The 18,221-nt window shown below is 37.6% G+C and overlaps 1 protein-coding gene across 1 annotated transcript in view; it reads left to right on the top strand.

Annotated features, from left to right (window-relative positions):
- Positions 1-18,221, top strand: part of Adamtsl1 (ADAMTS-like 1) — a 385,192-nt gene that overhangs the window by 312,477 nt on the left and 54,494 nt on the right. The window contains exon 21 of the mRNA XM_013020837.1: positions 16,315-16,443. Coding sequence (XP_012876291.1) covers positions 16,315-16,443 — 129 coding nt within the window. The remainder of the gene's footprint in view (positions 1-16,314; positions 16,444-18,221) is intronic.

Below are 18,221 nucleotides of genomic sequence, written 5' to 3' on the forward strand. Positions count from 1 at the left end.
GTTGAGCATTTCTTCATGTGTCTATTGGCCATTCTTATTTCCTCTTCAGAGAAGCTTCTCTTTAAGCCTTTAGCCCACTTATTTATTAGGCAGTTATTTCTTTGAGGATTTGTTGTTGGGGTTTTAATTTTTTGAGTTCTAAGTATATTTTAGATATGAGACCTTTGTCCATTGTATGGCTAGTGAAGATCCTCATACAATCTGTGGGCTTTCTCTTGATCTTGCTAACTATGTCCTTTGCCATGCAGAAACTCTGTAGTTTCATGCAATCCCATTTGCCCAACGCTTCTTTGATTTGTTGTGTTTCTAGGTCTTTATTAAGAATATTTTAGCCTGTGCCAAGGAGTCCTAGAGTTTCTCCTATCCTTTCCTGTAATGTTTTCGGGGTGTCTGCATTGACTTCAAGGTCTTTGATCCATTTGGAGTTGATTCTGGAGCAGGGTGATATGTAAGGATCTAGCTTTAATTTTCTGCAGGTGTTTAACCAATTTTGCCAGTGCCATTTACTGAAGAGGCTGTCTTTCTTCCATTCTATTTTTTAGCTCCCTTATTGAAGATTAGGTGGCTATAGATCTGTGGGTTCATTTCTGGGTCTTCAGTTCTATTACATTGGTCCTCAGGTCTGTTCTTGTGCCAGTGACAAGCTGTTTTGATTACTTTGGCTTTTTAGTAGAGTTTGAAATTTGGTATTGATATTCCTCCAGCACTGTTGTTTCTTATAAGGATTGTTTTTGCTATTCTGGGTCTTTTATTTTTTCATATGAATTTTTGGGTTGCTTCTTCTATTTCATTGAAGAATGAGGTTGGAATATTGATAAGTATCACATTGATACCTTTGGAAGTATTGCGACTTTCATGTTAATTCTTCCAATCCAGGAGCATGGGAGGTTTTCCACTTCCTTAAATTTTCTTAATTTGCTTAAATTTTCTTTTTCAGGTTTTTAAAGTTTTCATCATAGAGGTCCTTCACTTCTTAAGTTAACTCCTAGGTATTTTATTTTTTATGGGGCTATTACAAAAGGAATTGCTTTCCTGATTTCAGCTGCACTCTTCTCATTGTTGGCATACAGAAAAGCCATTGATTTTTGAGGGTTAATTTTTATACCCTGCTACTTTGCCAAAGTTTTTGATCAGCTCGAGTAATTTGAGAGTGGAGTCCATGGAGTTCTTCAAACACAAGATCTTGTCATCTGCAAAGAGGGAGGGAGAGTTTTATTTCATCTTTCCCTATTTGGATCCCCTTTATGTTTGCATCTTGTCTTATTGCTGTAGCTAGGCATTCTAATACTAAATTGAAGAGAAGTGTTAAGATGGACATCCTTGTCTGGTTCCTGAACTTAGAGGAAATAGCTTTAGCTTTTCACCATTAATTATAACGATGGCTGTAGGTTTGTCATACACAGCCTTTATTATATTGAGAAATATTCCATGGATTCCTAGTTTTTCCAGCACCTTCATCATAAAGGGGTGTTAGATCTTGTCAAATGCTTTTTCTGCATCTATTGAGAAAATCATGTGCTTCTTAGCCTTGCTCTTGTTGATATGATGAATTATATTAATTGATTTGTGTATCAAATCAATTTGTGTAACCAGTTTTGCATCCCTGAAATGAATCCTGTTTGATGTGGTGTACGATTTTTTGATGAGTTGTTGAAATTGATTGGCCAAAATTTTGTTGAGAAGTTTTGCACCGATGTTCATGTCATCTTTCTTTGATGAGTCTCTGACTGGTTTTGCGACGAGGGTTATGATGGTTTCATAGAAAGAGTTTGGTAGTGAATTTTCACTTTCAATTTCATTGAAGAGTTGGAGGAGTGTTGGTGTGAATTCTGCTTTGAAGGCCTTGTAGAATTCAGCTGTAAATCCATCCGGTCCTGAGCTTTTCTGGGTGGGAGGTCTCTATTTCGATGGTTGTTATGGGTCTGTTAGGTTGGTTTAAATCATCTTGGTTTAGTTTGGGCATGTCAATATTTGCTAGAAATCCATCCATTTTTTCCAGATTCTCAAACTTATTAGCATAAAGGTTTGAGAAGTATTCCCTTATAATGTTCTGAATCTTGATTGTTTCTGTGGTTTTGTGGTGATGTTTCCATTCTCATCTCTGAGTTTGTTTATTTGGGTGTGTTCTTTTTTCTGATAAGATTTGCTAAGGGTCTGTCAATTTTGTTAATTTTTTCAAAAAACCAACTCTTTGTTTTGTTGATTCTTTCTATGTTTTGGGAGGATTCTAATTCATTTGATTCTGATTTAATTTTTAATTATTTGTTTCTGTCTACTGGATTGGGGTTTAGCTTGTTGCTCTTTTTCAAGGAGCTTCAGGCATCTCATTAAATTGTTGGTTTCAGATCTTTCCAATTTGTTGTTGAGGTCTCTTGATACCCAGCTCATTGTAGTCTCTGCTACCCCCCCTGATCCTATCAAAATAAGATTCTTTTTCTCAGATCTGGGCCTTACAGTCTTTGTGGTGATGTGTTGCATGTGTTTGCATCTATTCTCTTCAATTGCTGCTCCCAGCAGATGATTCAGTAAATGTTAGAAAACCCAACATCACCCCACACTGACCTCATCTGTCCATGTGGGGATTATGTTATCACACTGTACTCTGGTCACACATGCTACTCCCTTGCATATCTGTTTTGCCACAGTGTTTTTGCCCCCATGACCTGAGGTGATCTGGGAGGGGACCTCTTTTTGGGGGGAAGGGACCTTTAACAGGCAGCTTTATAAGAAAGATGAAAGTTGACAATGAGAAAGGCAAACTAAGAGGCTCTGAGTGGATTAGAGACTGATACTATTAATGTCTGCTTTTTCTGTGAATACGTTTTCTTTCCCCTAATGTATTCCAGTTTCAGTCTTCATTCTCTTCTGTATACAGAATCCAGATGTTCAACCCCAATCTTTTAAAGTCTCCTCTGTTGTCCACCCTCCAACCTGTCTAACCAAGGGCACTACTGCATCCGTCTAACTGCAAGCAAATAATGGCACTTACAGGATTAACTCTTTTGTTTATATTTGTCCAGATACGATTCAGCTCTGTCACAGACTAAATACCCTTTGTTCACCCTAATGTAATGCGATTAATGCAACCCTGTCTGGAATTAAACAAGACAATAGTAACATTAGGCCTGTCTTCAGCTCTTTGAAGAGGATCTATTGGATGCTGCCAACAGATTCAAAACCAGGGAAGAAAAACAGAGTAGTTAAAGAGGAACCAGAGAAGGGGCGCAAGGAGTTGACCAATGAAGTATGATTGCAAACACCACACCCAGGGCTTAGGGAGCCGAGGCCCTTCATTTCAGCTGCTGGGGTTTGTTCAGATCTGCTGGCAAATCCATCAAGCAGCCTGTCTGAAAAGTAGAGTGTGGAAATGTGTATGTTGCTGTAAAATTGTATTTGCATCTTTATCTGGGATCACCATCCACACCTGTGCTATGGCTTATGTTTGCATTATTAAGTGTTTCACAAGTTGCTGTTTTAAGCATACCCTCCACCAAGTATTGTGGGATATAGAGCAGTAAATTAAACCAGAGTTCTGTGCTCTGTGATGTTTACAGACTAATTAAAGCAACAGGTTAGTACATACTTGCCTAGAATGGAAAAATTGCTAACATGTATGCTGAATGTATGTATCAAGATCCTGCTCAAGCTAACTGTGGTTACATATGCCTGTAAACCTAGCACTGGAAGGCTGAAACTGTCAGATCCTGAGTTCAAGGTCAGCCTCCGTCTCTAAAAAAATAGATGCGACTTAGTAGGATATAACATATGACCTAAATGAAACCTAAATTTGGGGGAGGAAATGGATCTCAAGCACTTCTAAATTTGATTTCAATTACACTGCTTATTATCTATATGATCTCCTGCAATGTGCACCTCACGGGGTCTTAGATCTCAGTCAAATGAAAAAATGGAACTGACACTATTTCAGAGTTGTTGTAAGGTAACATAGGTTGCAAATATGAGGAAGAGCACAGCTCAATGCCAGAAACACTGTCCACATTCATTGTCCACACCCAATGAGGGCAATGTTTCCTCTAGCTTTTCTGAAATGAAATACACCCTGGTTGAAATACACCCTTGGTGGAGATCAGAAAACATAGAGCCTACTTTGTTTCTGAGTATTTTTTTCAGCATTTGTCTTTAGACATTTTGCAAATGGGAATTAGTATACTTGCAATCAAATCCTTATTGTAAATTTTAATCTTTTTTTTCTTTTCAAGAAATTGCAAGTTTTACCTGAAGTATAAGTGTAACAAAAAGAAAAAAATTTTGAGGTTCAAGATAATCAGGTGTCCTCATGATGTCATTTTAAAAAAAAGTGTGGAGTTTAAGTCTTGCCAGTTCTCTATGTTCACCAAATCCAGAGAAAATTGTTCATAATGAGCCACAAGTCTAGGCATAGCCTGGCTGTTAAGCCTGTTGGCTCTGACACCTCAACGTGTACATTTGAATCATGACTCTGTCTCTTCCTGAGCTGTAGAACCCTGCGCAACTTCCTTATACTTGCTGACGTAATTTTTCATCTGAAAAATGGTGATGATAATTACACCTGACTCACCACATTTTTATGGGGATTAGATACACTCTACATTCATATAAAATGCTTGAAATTATGCCTGGAAGACAGCAAGCACTCAAAATTGTGAGATAGTAGTATTATTGTAAATAAGAATAATGCATAAAACCAACGTTAACTTATTTTTATGGTATGGAAGACCCCTGTTTAGTGACCAGAATGCTCACAAATGTTCTGCTTTTGAGCACCTTTATCTCAATGCTAATGAGGCTGAATTCACCATCTGGAAAGTGCTCAGAGTACCTGGATTCAGAGCAAAGGAGGTGGCTTATGATAAGGAATATTTCACATGGATCACAGGGGAGAAAGCCTAATGAACTCTTGCTGGCCTACAAGCAAGATATCCCTTCCCACGCCTATACACACACTGGATTCAGTGCCCTTCAGATTCCACCAATCCAGCTCAATTTAATTCCATTGTTTACTCACTACAAAACTTTTCTTTAAAGATGGAAACACTATTTTGTTGCAAACATGCCAATTCCACCATGCCTTCCTTGTTCTGCCCTGTTTAGATCTGCAAAATATTGTTTTTAGTGCCTTTTTCTTCTATCCAAATTTCTCCATCATTTTATCTTGATTTTATCTTCTGTATCTCTCAGCATAGAGATGACCAGGATTTCTCTATCTCCCTCTTTGGGCAATCCAAGTTGATCATAGCCAGGTAAACCCAGTGGTATACAATTCCTACATCCTAAGTTTACTTAGGTGATTGTCTTTTTCATGACTCATGGGATATGAGAGTAATTTATGATGGAGGAGAGGATTGAAGCAGAGGATTACAAGACGGTAACCAAAACATCACAGACTTTATATATTGAGTTCTTGGTGTATTAACAGGAGTAGGTAAAAAGGAATTTCTGGTATACACAGTACAAGCAGAGAGATTGGAGAACTACCTTGCCAGTCACATTCCCCACTCAACCACAGTGCTTAGAAACTACTCCAACCTTAATGGCAGGATTTTGAAGGAAAGCAGTTGTTTCCTGGTAAACGGCTTTGGTCTGAACCAGCGGAATTTAGCTTCATTTACCAATGCAGATGAGAGCCTCTCCAGGTGTGGACCATGGATGAGAGCCAAAAGTGAAATGTTTTTTAGTTGTCCTTGATTTTATAAGATCACAAAAGAGATATTATAAGTCCTGCCTGACATCATCAATGGAAAATGAGAAGTAAATGAAGGCTGAGAAATGGGTGTATCTTTCATTTAAAGGAGAGAACACAAATGAGCTCATCTGAAGTTTTCACAGGAAAGTAGAGACAAAATATTCGCCTCTCCTGGAATGTTCTTTTGCCTTTTTGTGAGTTGAGTAGCTGACACATATTGTGTCTAATAAAGAGATCAGAGAAGCCTCACTGGGAAAATAAAAGGTAGTTTCTTGACATTCTTCTTTCTCTGCCCCTCCTCATCATGATTTAGTGGCTGCAATAAAAGACAAGCAATTGTGTAAGCTTTTCATAACACAAGACATTTCAAATGCACATTTCTGAATTTTTCATACAGTGGTTGTTAATCACAGCAGAGTGAGTTAGGTTCAGAGAGAATCTTTGTGTAAGTAGCAAAGACTGACAAAAGAAAATGTGTTCATGCACTAGATCAAAAAGAAATGTAGACAGGTTTGACCATGTGCCAAAGATACACAGAACCATGTGGTGATAGCCATTGACTGATTCAAGTTGCCATTAAGGGAACCTAATTACCTGGTAGGATGCTAAATAGCCAAGTTCTTAACTTCTTCTCAAGCACAGAACTATAGAAAAGAACATCAAAGACTCCTACAGGACTCACATTAAAACAGATGAGAGTACAGCAGGGAAATCCAACTTGCACGGCTCCTGATAGATTGGAGGAAACAATGGAATACAAATGATTCAAGCAAACCCATCTCAAACCCAGAAAAACAATTCCAGTGGGATGCATGATGGGTGGCTGGGCAGATAATAGAGTGTGCCATATCCTGTCTTTACAAAAGGCTTCATGTCACAGGGCCATGTTAAATATGGTGTCCCTTCTCCAGCATTCTGCAGTGAAAATGAAAAAGAAATTATGATAGAGTAATTACTTACCATCTTGTTCTCCTGAGGGATCCTCATGTTCAGAAGAAGAATTAGAAGAGGTAATAGTGACAGGAATATGATAGCCTGACTCACAAACACTGCAAATAGGTCTAAATGTCTATAAAGGATACGTCATGGTCTCAAGGAAAGGCCAAGGAAGCCATGACACCAGGAAATGTTCAGGAGAGGGATGCCTGAGTCTTATTTCCTTGTGTCTAATGACTCCACAATATTTATACTGGACACCCCAGCTAAACAGAATGTCACATGCAAAGAAATTCAAGCTCTCCCTCATTTTTATGCAAGATTATTAATTAGTAGCCACAATGTTAATCCTGGATGGCCTTTAAGAGACGATCTTTGAATCAGTTCAAACCTGGCATTCCAGTCTTCTAGAGCTATAATCAAAAATTCCTTTTGATTGCACAATTCAGAGATGTATTTAACAAACTGATATTGTTTTGTAAATATCACTGCAAAATAAAGTTTCCTCTATTCTTGACAACTTCATCGAGATATAATTTATATGCCATTCAATTCATCCACAATTCAACTGTATTTTCTGAGAAAACATCTTTTTTTCTTTAAATTGTATTTTTACTATCTTAAAGTGTTTGTACAAAAGAGTTGCCATTAAATAAAGCAATTTAGGAATACAATGCACCTTGATTGACATCATCCCTTTCATCATTTCCCCCTTCCCTCACAAGCCACCTTTTCCCTCTCATTTTCCTAATTTCATGGGATGTACATTGACTATTATGATTACTTTCTCCCCTACTCCTCCTCTCTTCATTGATCTACCCCTTCCCATTGACTCCACCCCTTACCTTTCAGGTACTAGTTTTTAAGATGTACCCATGTATATTATATTCCTTTTTATAGCCAACTATTTTACAGAATATTTCCTTCCTTTTTATAGTAAAATAATAGTCCATTGTATAGATAGGCCACTTTTTATTCATTTACTGAATTGTTTCTGCTTTTTGGTTGTAATGAATGATAATGTAGTAAAAAAAAATACATGTACAAGTTTTTGTGTAAACATGTGTTTATTTTTCTTTGCTAATATGTGCCTAAGAATAGGCTTGCTCAGTTGTGTGGTTCCTTTATATTAACCTTTTGAGAATTACAGTATATGGCCTCGACTGGACTGAGATCTTTCTGTTTATTACTCCCACATAACTGAGATGATAAAATCAGGCTACCATATTCAGTGTATTGGTTGAGATTGAGTCCCACTAACTTTTTTGCCATAACTGGCTTTGAACCTCCATATTCCTGCTCTCTGCCTTCCAAGTAAATTAGATTACATGAGTGAAAACTGCCAAATATATTCCAAAGTGACTATGTCATTTTACACTCCTATCAGCAATGTATAAGGCCTCTGGTTTTCCACATCCTTACCAACACTCATTATTTGCCTTCAACTTTATTAGAACAATCCTCATGGGCAGAAGAATATTTTATTAAGATTTTAGCTTACATTTGCATAATGAAATTTTTTCTATATTTATTAGCCATGTACATGGCTTCTTTGTTGTACCTACATATTGTGATGTAGACAGTGTATATAGACTGAGTCTTCATTTTCCATTTCTGACACAGCAAATTGCTGCATATTTAGAAGTCTTAAAACAATACAAATATTTTATAATTCTTTAGATCAGAAGATGGACTGGCAGTAATCTAGGTGTTGATGATCTGTATTCCTTTTTGAAGGCTCTAAGGAAGAATCCTTGTCTGCTCATTCAGATTGATGGAAAAATTTAGTTCCACAGGACATAGGATTATAGTCACTGTTCATAAATTGTCATTCTCAGCTTCTAGAAGCCATTGCATTCATTGGCTCTTGGCCTCCATTTTCAAAGTGAGCAGTGGTGAGTTGAGCCCTTCTCATGTTGCCTTCTCTTACACATTCTTCACCCTCCTCTTCTTCCTGTAACAGCTTGTATGATAGACTTGGCCAAACTAGATAACCTAGGATCATCTCTCTAAATCCAGCTGATTAAAATTTAATTCCATCTGCAACCTTAATTCCCCTTTGCCATGCCACAGGGATTAGGATATGGCATCTTCACAAGGTCATTATAGGTCATTATTCTACCAACTGTGCCCTGTCAGAAGGACACAGCTCATTTTCATGTCACTGCTTGCAAAAATAAAAAGGGGTAGTGATGAAGGAATCAATGTTGTTAGTAGACCTTCCAATTTTTCTAGAGAAGTCAAACCAAAACCAATTTCTAAACAACACACTTTATCATTTTGTTTTTAACTAAACTTGCCAGATTCAATTGTTTTAGTTCTTTTTTGTTGAATGAACATATTGGTGTTCTAACCCTGGAGGCAATCAGTACCCTCTGAATAAATGTTCTATGTTCTATATCTCTGCTTCTATATCATGCATTATTTCCCAGAGATAGCCAAAGGATTTACTACGGTGTAATCAAAATTTACTTGATTAGGCATGATGGTTTAGATGGGAGAGAAATATTTATTTCTTAACATTACTCAAAAAAGAGCTTAAAATAGAATGAAATGATTCCAGGGAAACTATTTGCCTTGTTTCCAAATTTAAAAGCTGATTCAGAGCTACAAATATGTCTCCTCATTGTAAAGAGAGAAGAGTTAAACAGATGCACTCTTCTGTTCATAAAGGTCTCTTCTAGACCTTAGAGTTCTGTGAAGGACAGCACTTCCCACCCACAACTACCAGCTATGAACCCCACTTACCTGCACTAACACTGAAATCTGATGCCATACCGCATGTGGGGAAAAGAAACTAGATGGCAAAGATATACAGCGTTTTCAGCAATGTCTTAGATCAAATAACAGATGAGAAGAAATGTTCTCCAAAACCATAAGTGAATAGAGTTGACTGAAAACTCAAATACTGACTCAGGAACTAAGAAATAGAAGCTAAATAGATCATCAAAGGAAAACAATTGGACAGCAAAGAGTTAATTTCTGAGTTCCAATATGTGGAAGGAAAATCAGGCAAAGAAAAAAATCTCACATGTTTATATGACTGTTATCCATGATAAAGGAATTGCCTGGTAGTAAGAGTCTGAAGTTTTCCAGCTAGCAAGAAATAGTCTCTAGACATTAGTAGGCAATACCCATTATAACTCATGTCAAATGCATAAAGTATTGTTGATTTGTGTGTGTGTATATGCATGCATGTGCACGCATGTGCGCACTGCTCCTGGGACTTGAACTTAGGGTGTGGGTGCTGTCCTTGAGCTTCTTTTACTCAAGGCTAGCACTCTACCACTTAAGCTAGAGCACTATATCAGACTTTTTCTGAGTAGTTTGTTGGAAATAAGAATCAAGTGGACTTTTCGAACCACAATCCTCAGATCTCAGCCTCCTGATTGGTAAGATTATAGGCATAAGCCACCAGCACCCAGCTCTTAAATTCAAATAGTTTTATATTCAAATTTTTTTTGTCAGTCCTAGGACCTGAACTCTGGGCCTGAATACTGTCCCTGAGCTCTTCAGCTCATGGCTAGCACACTACCACTTGAGCCAAAGCACCACTTCTGGCTTTTTCTGCTTATGTGGTGCTGAGGAATTGAATCCATGGCCTCATGCATGAAAGGCAAGCACTCTCCTACTGAGACACCTTCCCAGCCCCTCATCAAATATTTTTATTACTAGGCACAATTGTGTTTTTAATTAAAACAGACAATTTTATTCATATTGAAAATGTAGAAAAGCAAAGACTGGTAATGTTTTTCCCCCTTTGTTGGTAAATTAAGAAGCATAAATTAGGTAATTTAAAGCAATTGCTTGTAAACATTCATATGTCCTTACCTATCTTTTTCCTCTTTTCACTCTCTATTATTTTCTTTAATTGAGACTTTGTATGCCATGATATCAGAGCAGTCTTCTTGAACAGTCTCATGGAAGTTACAAGTCAACTGACATATATGGTTTCTCAGCAAATGGGGACTCTTCTGGGTCACCAAAAATACCAGCTTTATGCGCCTTTTAAGTTCTCTATCTCTGTCTAGATACTGATATCTATTTAGAGAGAATATATCACAATGAAATTATTTCCTCTCCTAATTATATTGAAACTCTCTCAGAGTTCAAAACAGAAGAATTTTAGCTCCTACTCGGTGACAGATTCACTTTCTCTCCTCCCACCTTCTTTGTCCTCTTTCTTTTCATTGACCTTTTCCTTACTATGTGTCTCCTACTTTTACCAGTACTTCCCTTTACTGTTCTTCATAGTATTTCCTCCTCAGGTTGTAAAAGAGATCATGCTGGTGAAGCTACCATGTATTGAAATGCTATATTGTGCTAAAAAGTATTGTTCTAATAGACTTATATGTACAAATTTACTTATTTTACTCAACAATGATTGATATAGAAAACCAAGGCACAGAGAGGTAAAATAACTTGCCTAAGACTCTGTAGTCATATGATGGAATCCAGACACTTGACATGTAGGCTTTCACTCTTCATTCCACACTTCAATCTACCACTATGTTAATGTGCATGCTTTGCTACTCAATCTTGATGAATATAACCTTAAGTTTTCTATCATACAGTACTCTAGGAAGACTGCCAATCACTGGATTGGGCTTCAGAAGTTTAAACCCACTTTATATATCCTTTCCAGAATACTCAGGCAATATCCAAACCTACCTGCTGTTAGTCCTTGTTTCTATTGTTGCTCATTTCCCAGTCATCTCTAGCTAATCTGTTGATGAGAATGAGTACACATGTACATGTCTTAGACTAAATCACCTCTACATGAACAGAAAAAAAATCTAAAATCTTTGGACTATAATTCATTTTTGATGGCTAAGGGTAAAATAAAATAACTTTCAGATGACATTTGTGACTCCCAATATTGAAGAACTGAAAGGAAGACCCTTTCAATAAAGTCATTCAATGATTTTTAAGTCAATTATCTATAAACCCAATCAATTTCTGATTGGATTTCAATTTTGCTTACTAATTTGTCCAAAGCCTAATAATAGTTTGTTAAACCTACATGGGTGCTTATGTGCACAGTACTGGGACTGGTGGGCAACTCATGCTATGCAGGTTCTATAATGGTGACTTTGTTCTCATGACACTTTTTCTGTTTCACCTGCTCTGTTTTTCTATGATCACTTTTAATATCATCTTACAAAAAAATACTGTATTCATCATTTCACTCCACTCTGCATCTTTACTTTTTTGTTTCTTCTTAGTTAATTCTCTTTCTTTTGATTTGTAGTACTGGAGATTGGATTTAGTATTGCATAAACAGTACTGAGTTCAATGTCAGTACTTGCTAAACAAACACTCTACCACTTGACCCATGCCTCTGATCTTTTTGCTCTTCATTTTGTTGTTGTTTTCTCCCCAGACAGTCTCATGCTAACTTCATCTAGTCTCCCTCCAGTTCTTGAGGAGTTGAGATTAAAGGCATGCACCACCACACCCATCACTGTTCTTCCTAGCTAACTTCTATAATTAACAATACTAGTTGATATCAGTATGATTTTAATCACACAACAAACATAGGCACTGGTGTCTCCTGGTTGCTCTTACATAGCAAAACTCAGTGCCCACATGATCATCCACGTGATCTACGATCAGCCTCTGATAATTTCTTTTTTTTATTGTGAAAATACTGTACAGAGGGGTTACAATTAGATGGGCAAGATAATGAGTACATTTCTTATCAAGCATTGTAGGCTCCTCCTTTGTGATAATTTCTTTTAGCTTCCCATCAAAGTAAAACCTTCAACTTGAATGACTCTGATAGAGAATCAGTACTTCCACCAAGGACAGAAATAATCTGCAAAACAAAAATGTGATGGAGCATGCAGTACATATTAAAACTGGTTGTATTTCGCTATCATCCAGAATCATACTGAAAACAAATACTAATGCGTCTAACCACCCATGCCACCCCCACTTCCATACACCCTCAGGTATAGTACATGAAGAGTGAGACTAAATATATATTGGCATTTATTTAATATAGGTAAAAGGACTGATTGGTTAAGGAGCATTGATTTTGTTGCAAACTTCCATTGATTATGAATACTTAGGTAACTTTGTTTTAGAAATGGTTCCTGAAGCCAACAGGAACGTGTAAGAAGTAGTCTGTGTTAATAACAGCACCTCTGCTGACAGGAAAAGGGGCCATTACTTTTCAGCAAAAGCTCAGCATAATTAATTAAGGGCTGGATTTAATTCAGTGACATTTGAATTTTATAGCTATACACTTGCAGCTATAAAACCCACCTTTATTATTAAAATTCCTGTAGGAAAAATAACTTGGTAATTGTAAGTCTAAAACTCTGGTCCGTCGCCTCATTTCCCCATTGGCACAGTTGTTTTTATAATACAGTGAGGCAGCTCTTGTACTGGAGCAGGACAGGTTGTTTTTAACAAGGGCCCTGGGGATTCTGAGGCAGCCAGTCTGCAGACGAGGATTTGCTACCCCCTGTCACAAGCACTGGATTTGAGGTCAAAGATCTGCTGTCTAGTTTGACCTTGCTACTTGCCAACTATGTGGTCTTGAACAAACCATGAATACTTTTTAAGTCTCAATTCCTTGTCTATATAAAAGACAGTCATATTTTACCTGCCTATATCTCAAGGTTTCTGTGGAGAAATTTTTCCATGTAATTTACATAGCCTGGCATACATATTTGATTAACTTAAGTATTTTCTGAGGACCTACCATGTGCCAGGTCTGGGTAGCAGGAATAAATAAAAGAACTATTATGCTTTTATGGAGATCAGATGGTGACGTGAAGTGGGAGAAAAGGATGCAGAGAATGTACAGATAAATAAGATAAAATTATTATACAGGTCCCTTAGGAAAACAATATGCATATCAGTGAGATCCATAATACCAGAAAAGGAAGTGAAGGGGTAGTGTTTGCGATGAAGCATTTGGGGAAGACCTCATTAGGTGATGTGCTTCACACACAGCAACACAAATGACCAAAAAAACAGTGTGTAGATGTCAGTAGATGGAAGATGTCGGGGGACAAGGGACAGCCAGCTGTTCGGGTGGAGGAAAGCCAACATGCTGGAACTCAGTGATTGATGGCCTATGTGGCCTCAGTGAGCAGGAGAGGAAAACAACTGGGCCTTACTTTGTAGAAAGTATTTGGTCATGAGAAAGCACTGGGAATTTTAAGTGGAAAAGCTGTATAATCTGACTCATATTTTAGAAATATCACTCTGGTTGTCACAGGAAGAAACTAGTGAGGCAAGAGTAACAGCAAGAAACCAGGCCTGGCAGAACATACCTGTAATTCTAGCAATTGAGTGGTTGAGGCAGGAGGATTGTGAGTTTGAGGTTATCCTGGGCTAACTAGCAAGAACCTACGGAAAGAAAGGAAGGAAAGAAGGAAGGGCGGGAGAGAAAAGAAAGAGAGAAAGAAAGAAAGAAAAAAGAAAGAAAGAAGGAAGGAAGGAAGAAAGAAAGAAAGGAAAAAAGGGACAAAGAAGGAATTAGAGAAAGAAAGAGAGAGAGAGGGAGGGAGGAAGGAAGGGAGGGAGGAAGGAAGGGAGAAAGAAAAGAAAGAAAGAGGGAGGGAGGGAGGGAGGACAGAGAAATAAAGAAAAAGGAAAAAGAAAAAGAGTAGAAGCAAGGAAACCAGTTTTGCTGTGCAATTCTCTAAACAGAGCTAATGATATCATTAGATTATAGCACAAAAATTCTTCTTATATCCACCGTACAATAAATATGTTACTAATAAGAAAATGTTTAAAGGGTAGGGAGTTAAGTATGCACTATTAATTCAGTGTTATACCTGCTGATATCTCCCATCGTAGCCTTGCATCTATTATGCAAACAATCAATACAGTATGGAATTGTGTTCACATCAGGTCATATACTCATACTCTCAAATGTGGAAGATAGGAGGGGAAAAATACCCTAAATAGTCATAATTAATATGGAAAGCCTATGATCTCTCATGAGCTCCTCAGACCTGATTCAAGTTTCCACTCTTAAATATAGCTCCAGTTAGCTTAATTACCTATTCCTAGGGGACTTTTAAAACAGGAGAGAGAAGGAAGTACAGCTTCTAACATGAGGCTAGGTGACCATGCAAAAGGAATAAGGGATGAAAACATAAAGGAAAAGAGAAAAAAAACTTAAAAGCAGATTTAAGATTCCAAACAGCATTTCTGAAATAAGGTTTCTTCATTCATATGGTGAATGGCACCATAGAATGCCCTGCCTATAAATGGTTAAAACAAAATTAAATCCATTTGACTTTCAAAAGATTAAGCTTTAGGTATATGCAATGATCTCATGTGGACCCTTATTTCCCTAAGGTACTCAGTAAATGAATCTTTTTGTTGAATTTTATGGTCATGTGCATGCAGGGCTATATTTTTCCCCAGCTGATAAAAGCCTATTAAAACACATTGTGCAATGGACTTCCACTTCCGGGAAGACAGTATAGATGGAATAGTTGCAGTATTCCCTGTTCTTCCTGCTAAGTACAACTAAACACCCTGAACATGGTACATAGAATGTACCTAAGACTGCAAAGTTGGGAGAGGAAAGCAGGTTGGCTACAGATCTTGGAAACTAGGAGTCATTCATACAATTCATACAACTGTAAACTTGTTGGGATTTCTCAAACTTGTAGCTCATAAATCCCAAACCTGTAGATGAAGAAACCAGCTACTAGGTATTTCCAATGAGTACTAGGGGGAAAAATCAAAATGTGGAACACCTAACCAGGCTCAGCATGGTGGTTCATACCTGTAATGCTGCCACAGGAGAGGTGAAGGCAGGAGAAACAAGAATTCAAAGCCATCCGGGGCTACATAATAAGAACTTGTCTCCAAAAATTAAATCTCCCAACAACAAATCTTCAGAGAAACAGCTGCCCAATAAATAAGTGGGCTAAAGACTTAAAGAGAAACTTCTCTGAAGAGGAAAGAAGGATGGCCAATAGATACATGAAGAAATGCTCAACCTCCCTAGCCATAAAAGAAATGCAAATCAAAACAATATTGAGATAACACCTTACCCCAGTTAGAATGGCTAAAATCAAGAACTCTAATAACAACAGATGCTGGAGGGGATGTGAACAGAAGGGAAGCCTACTGCATTGTTGGTGGGAGTGTAAACTTGTTCAACCACTTTGGAAAGCAGTATGGAGGTTCCTCAGAAGACTCCACATAGAGCTCCCCTATGGCCCAGCAATCCCACTTTTGGGCATTTACCCAAATGATCACAAACAAGGCCACACTAAAGTTACCAGCATGACTATGTTTATTGCAGCATTATTTACCATAGCTAAGATGCTCCTCAATAGATGAATGGATCAAGAAATTGTGGTAGATATACATAATGGAATTTTATGCCTCCATCAGAAAGAATGACATTGCCCCATTTGTTAGGAAATGGAAAGACTTGGGAAAAATATATTAAGTGAAGTAAACAAGGCCCAAAGAAACTTGGGTCCCATGGTTTTCCTTATTTGCAATAAGTAGTATATAAGAGGTATGGGTACATGGGTAAATGGCTTATATCTGCAGTTGAGTTGTGGTTGTTTTTTTTTTCAAGAGAAAACATGGTTTGTGGGAAGAGCCTAGGAAGATGATTCATTCATTGCTGGTTATCCTGTATCTCAAAAGAGTGCCCCAAGTCCACAGCCACCATCTCCTAACATCTCATATTCTGTCATCAGGAAAGCCACTGGTGAAAACATCACGGATGCTGATGGTCAACACAGAGAAGCCCGCAATCACAGTGGATATAGGAAGTACCCTCAAAACAGTCCAGGGAGTGAATGTGACAATTAACTGCCAAGTTGCAGGTGAGAAATTCATTCCTGTGTTCATTTATTCCAATGGTGACCAAAGCCTGTGCTAGGCTGGACTATGCAAACAGAAATTAGAAACAAATTCTGCTTTCAGCAACTCAGTGCTAATAGAAAAGCTAAAGAATGAGCCTCAATCACTTTGAAAGGGAAATTTATAGGAGAAAGCATTAATTCTGGTTAGAGCAAATGAGATCTTTTTTTAAAAAGGTGATGGTGGTTTAAATTAATATTATTTGTGTGTATGTGTGTATCAGTCCTGGGGCTTGAACTCAGGGACTGGCCATTCCCTGAAAGATTTTGCTCAAGGGAAGCACTCTATCACTTGAGCCAAAATTCTACTTCTGGATTTTTAGTACATAATTGGAAATAAGTGCTTCTCAGACTTTCCTCCCTGGGCTGGCTTTGAACAGGGATCCTCAGATCTTAATCTCCTAAGTAGCTAGGATTACAGGCATGAACCACCGGTGCCTGGCTAAATTAGCATTCTTTTTATTATTTTTATTATAAAGGTGATGTATTGAGTACATTTCTTTTTGAACAACGCTTCACCCTCTCCCTCATTTTTCCCATTTTTTCCCTCCTAGGACCCTCCCCCCAAGTTGTATAGTCCATTTCCAAAAAATGTCTAATGAATATCACTGCTGAATTAATTTATACTTTGTCCCACCATATCTGTCCTTCCCCTTCCCCTCCCCAAATCAGATAAACTTATATACAAGACAGATTGTACAGAAATAAAAAATAGCAACAAAAGAGAAAAAAGAGCCACAAAAAGTAAAATTAAAAAAAAAAACTCTTGCTACCATTTCTTGGAGTTCATTTCTATAAGCATCATTTTATATGGTCATATGCACATAGCTATTGAGCCCTTGTGATCCTCTCCTAAGAATATCTTCCTTGGGTCTCACTGTGTAAATTATTTAGAATCCTATTTATCATGTCCAACTGTAATTTTTCTCTTTTACTATCCATTGGGTTTACTTATAGATTTATAGGCTCATTCTAATTATTACAAATGAGGGGAAACCACACAGCCTATGTTTCCTTGTTGGACAAGTCCTAGTTGTATACATTTATGGAGTACAATGGGATGTATAGAGTGCTGAATGGTTAATCAAGCTAATTAACATATTTGCTTCATTTATCTATCATTAGAGGAGTTTTTGTTTTGTAGCCTTAGTTTTCCATTCTGATAGAATCTGAACATGTAAGGATGGGGGCAAAGGTGTTCCGAGTAGACAAAAGAGTAAAAAGTTCATGGAAGCTGGGAAGCTTCTAGTTGAATAGGGAACCCTGTGCGCTTTAGTCTAGGCAGAGCTCAGAAGGAAGAAATGGTGAAGAAGGCTTAAATCTTAGAAAGGTAGCTTTACAGCCACCAGAAACTTTTAATGCTTGACCAAGGACTTTAGACAAAAAGAGAGAATAATGTTGAGGAGTCATGCTTAAGCACCTATGGTGTATAAGAAGTAGACACTGGTCAAAGGAGCCAGTCAGGAAGCCATCATAGTGGTCCAAAAGAGAGAGATTGGATCTGAACTCTGGGCAGTGAGAGGCAAAACACAATAAGTGAATGAGTATTAGAAAGATGATAGAGATAAGACTAGGAACAAACCTGTGGCTTACTCAACTCATTCAAGTAATGCATTGAGCAAGTGGGTAGTAATAGAGTAGATAAGTATTGTGAAAGAAATTGTAACCCCTCTGTACAGTATGTTCACAAATAAAATTAAATTAAATTAAAAAAAAAGAATTGTGAAAGGAGCCGGGCACCA

The sequence above is a fragment of the Dipodomys ordii genome, unplaced genomic scaffold (assembly GCF_000151885.1).
Source record: "Dipodomys ordii isolate 6190 unplaced genomic scaffold, Dord_2.0 Scaffold53, whole genome shotgun sequence".
NCBI classification, from domain to species: Eukaryota; Metazoa; Chordata; class Mammalia; order Rodentia; family Heteromyidae; genus Dipodomys; species Dipodomys ordii.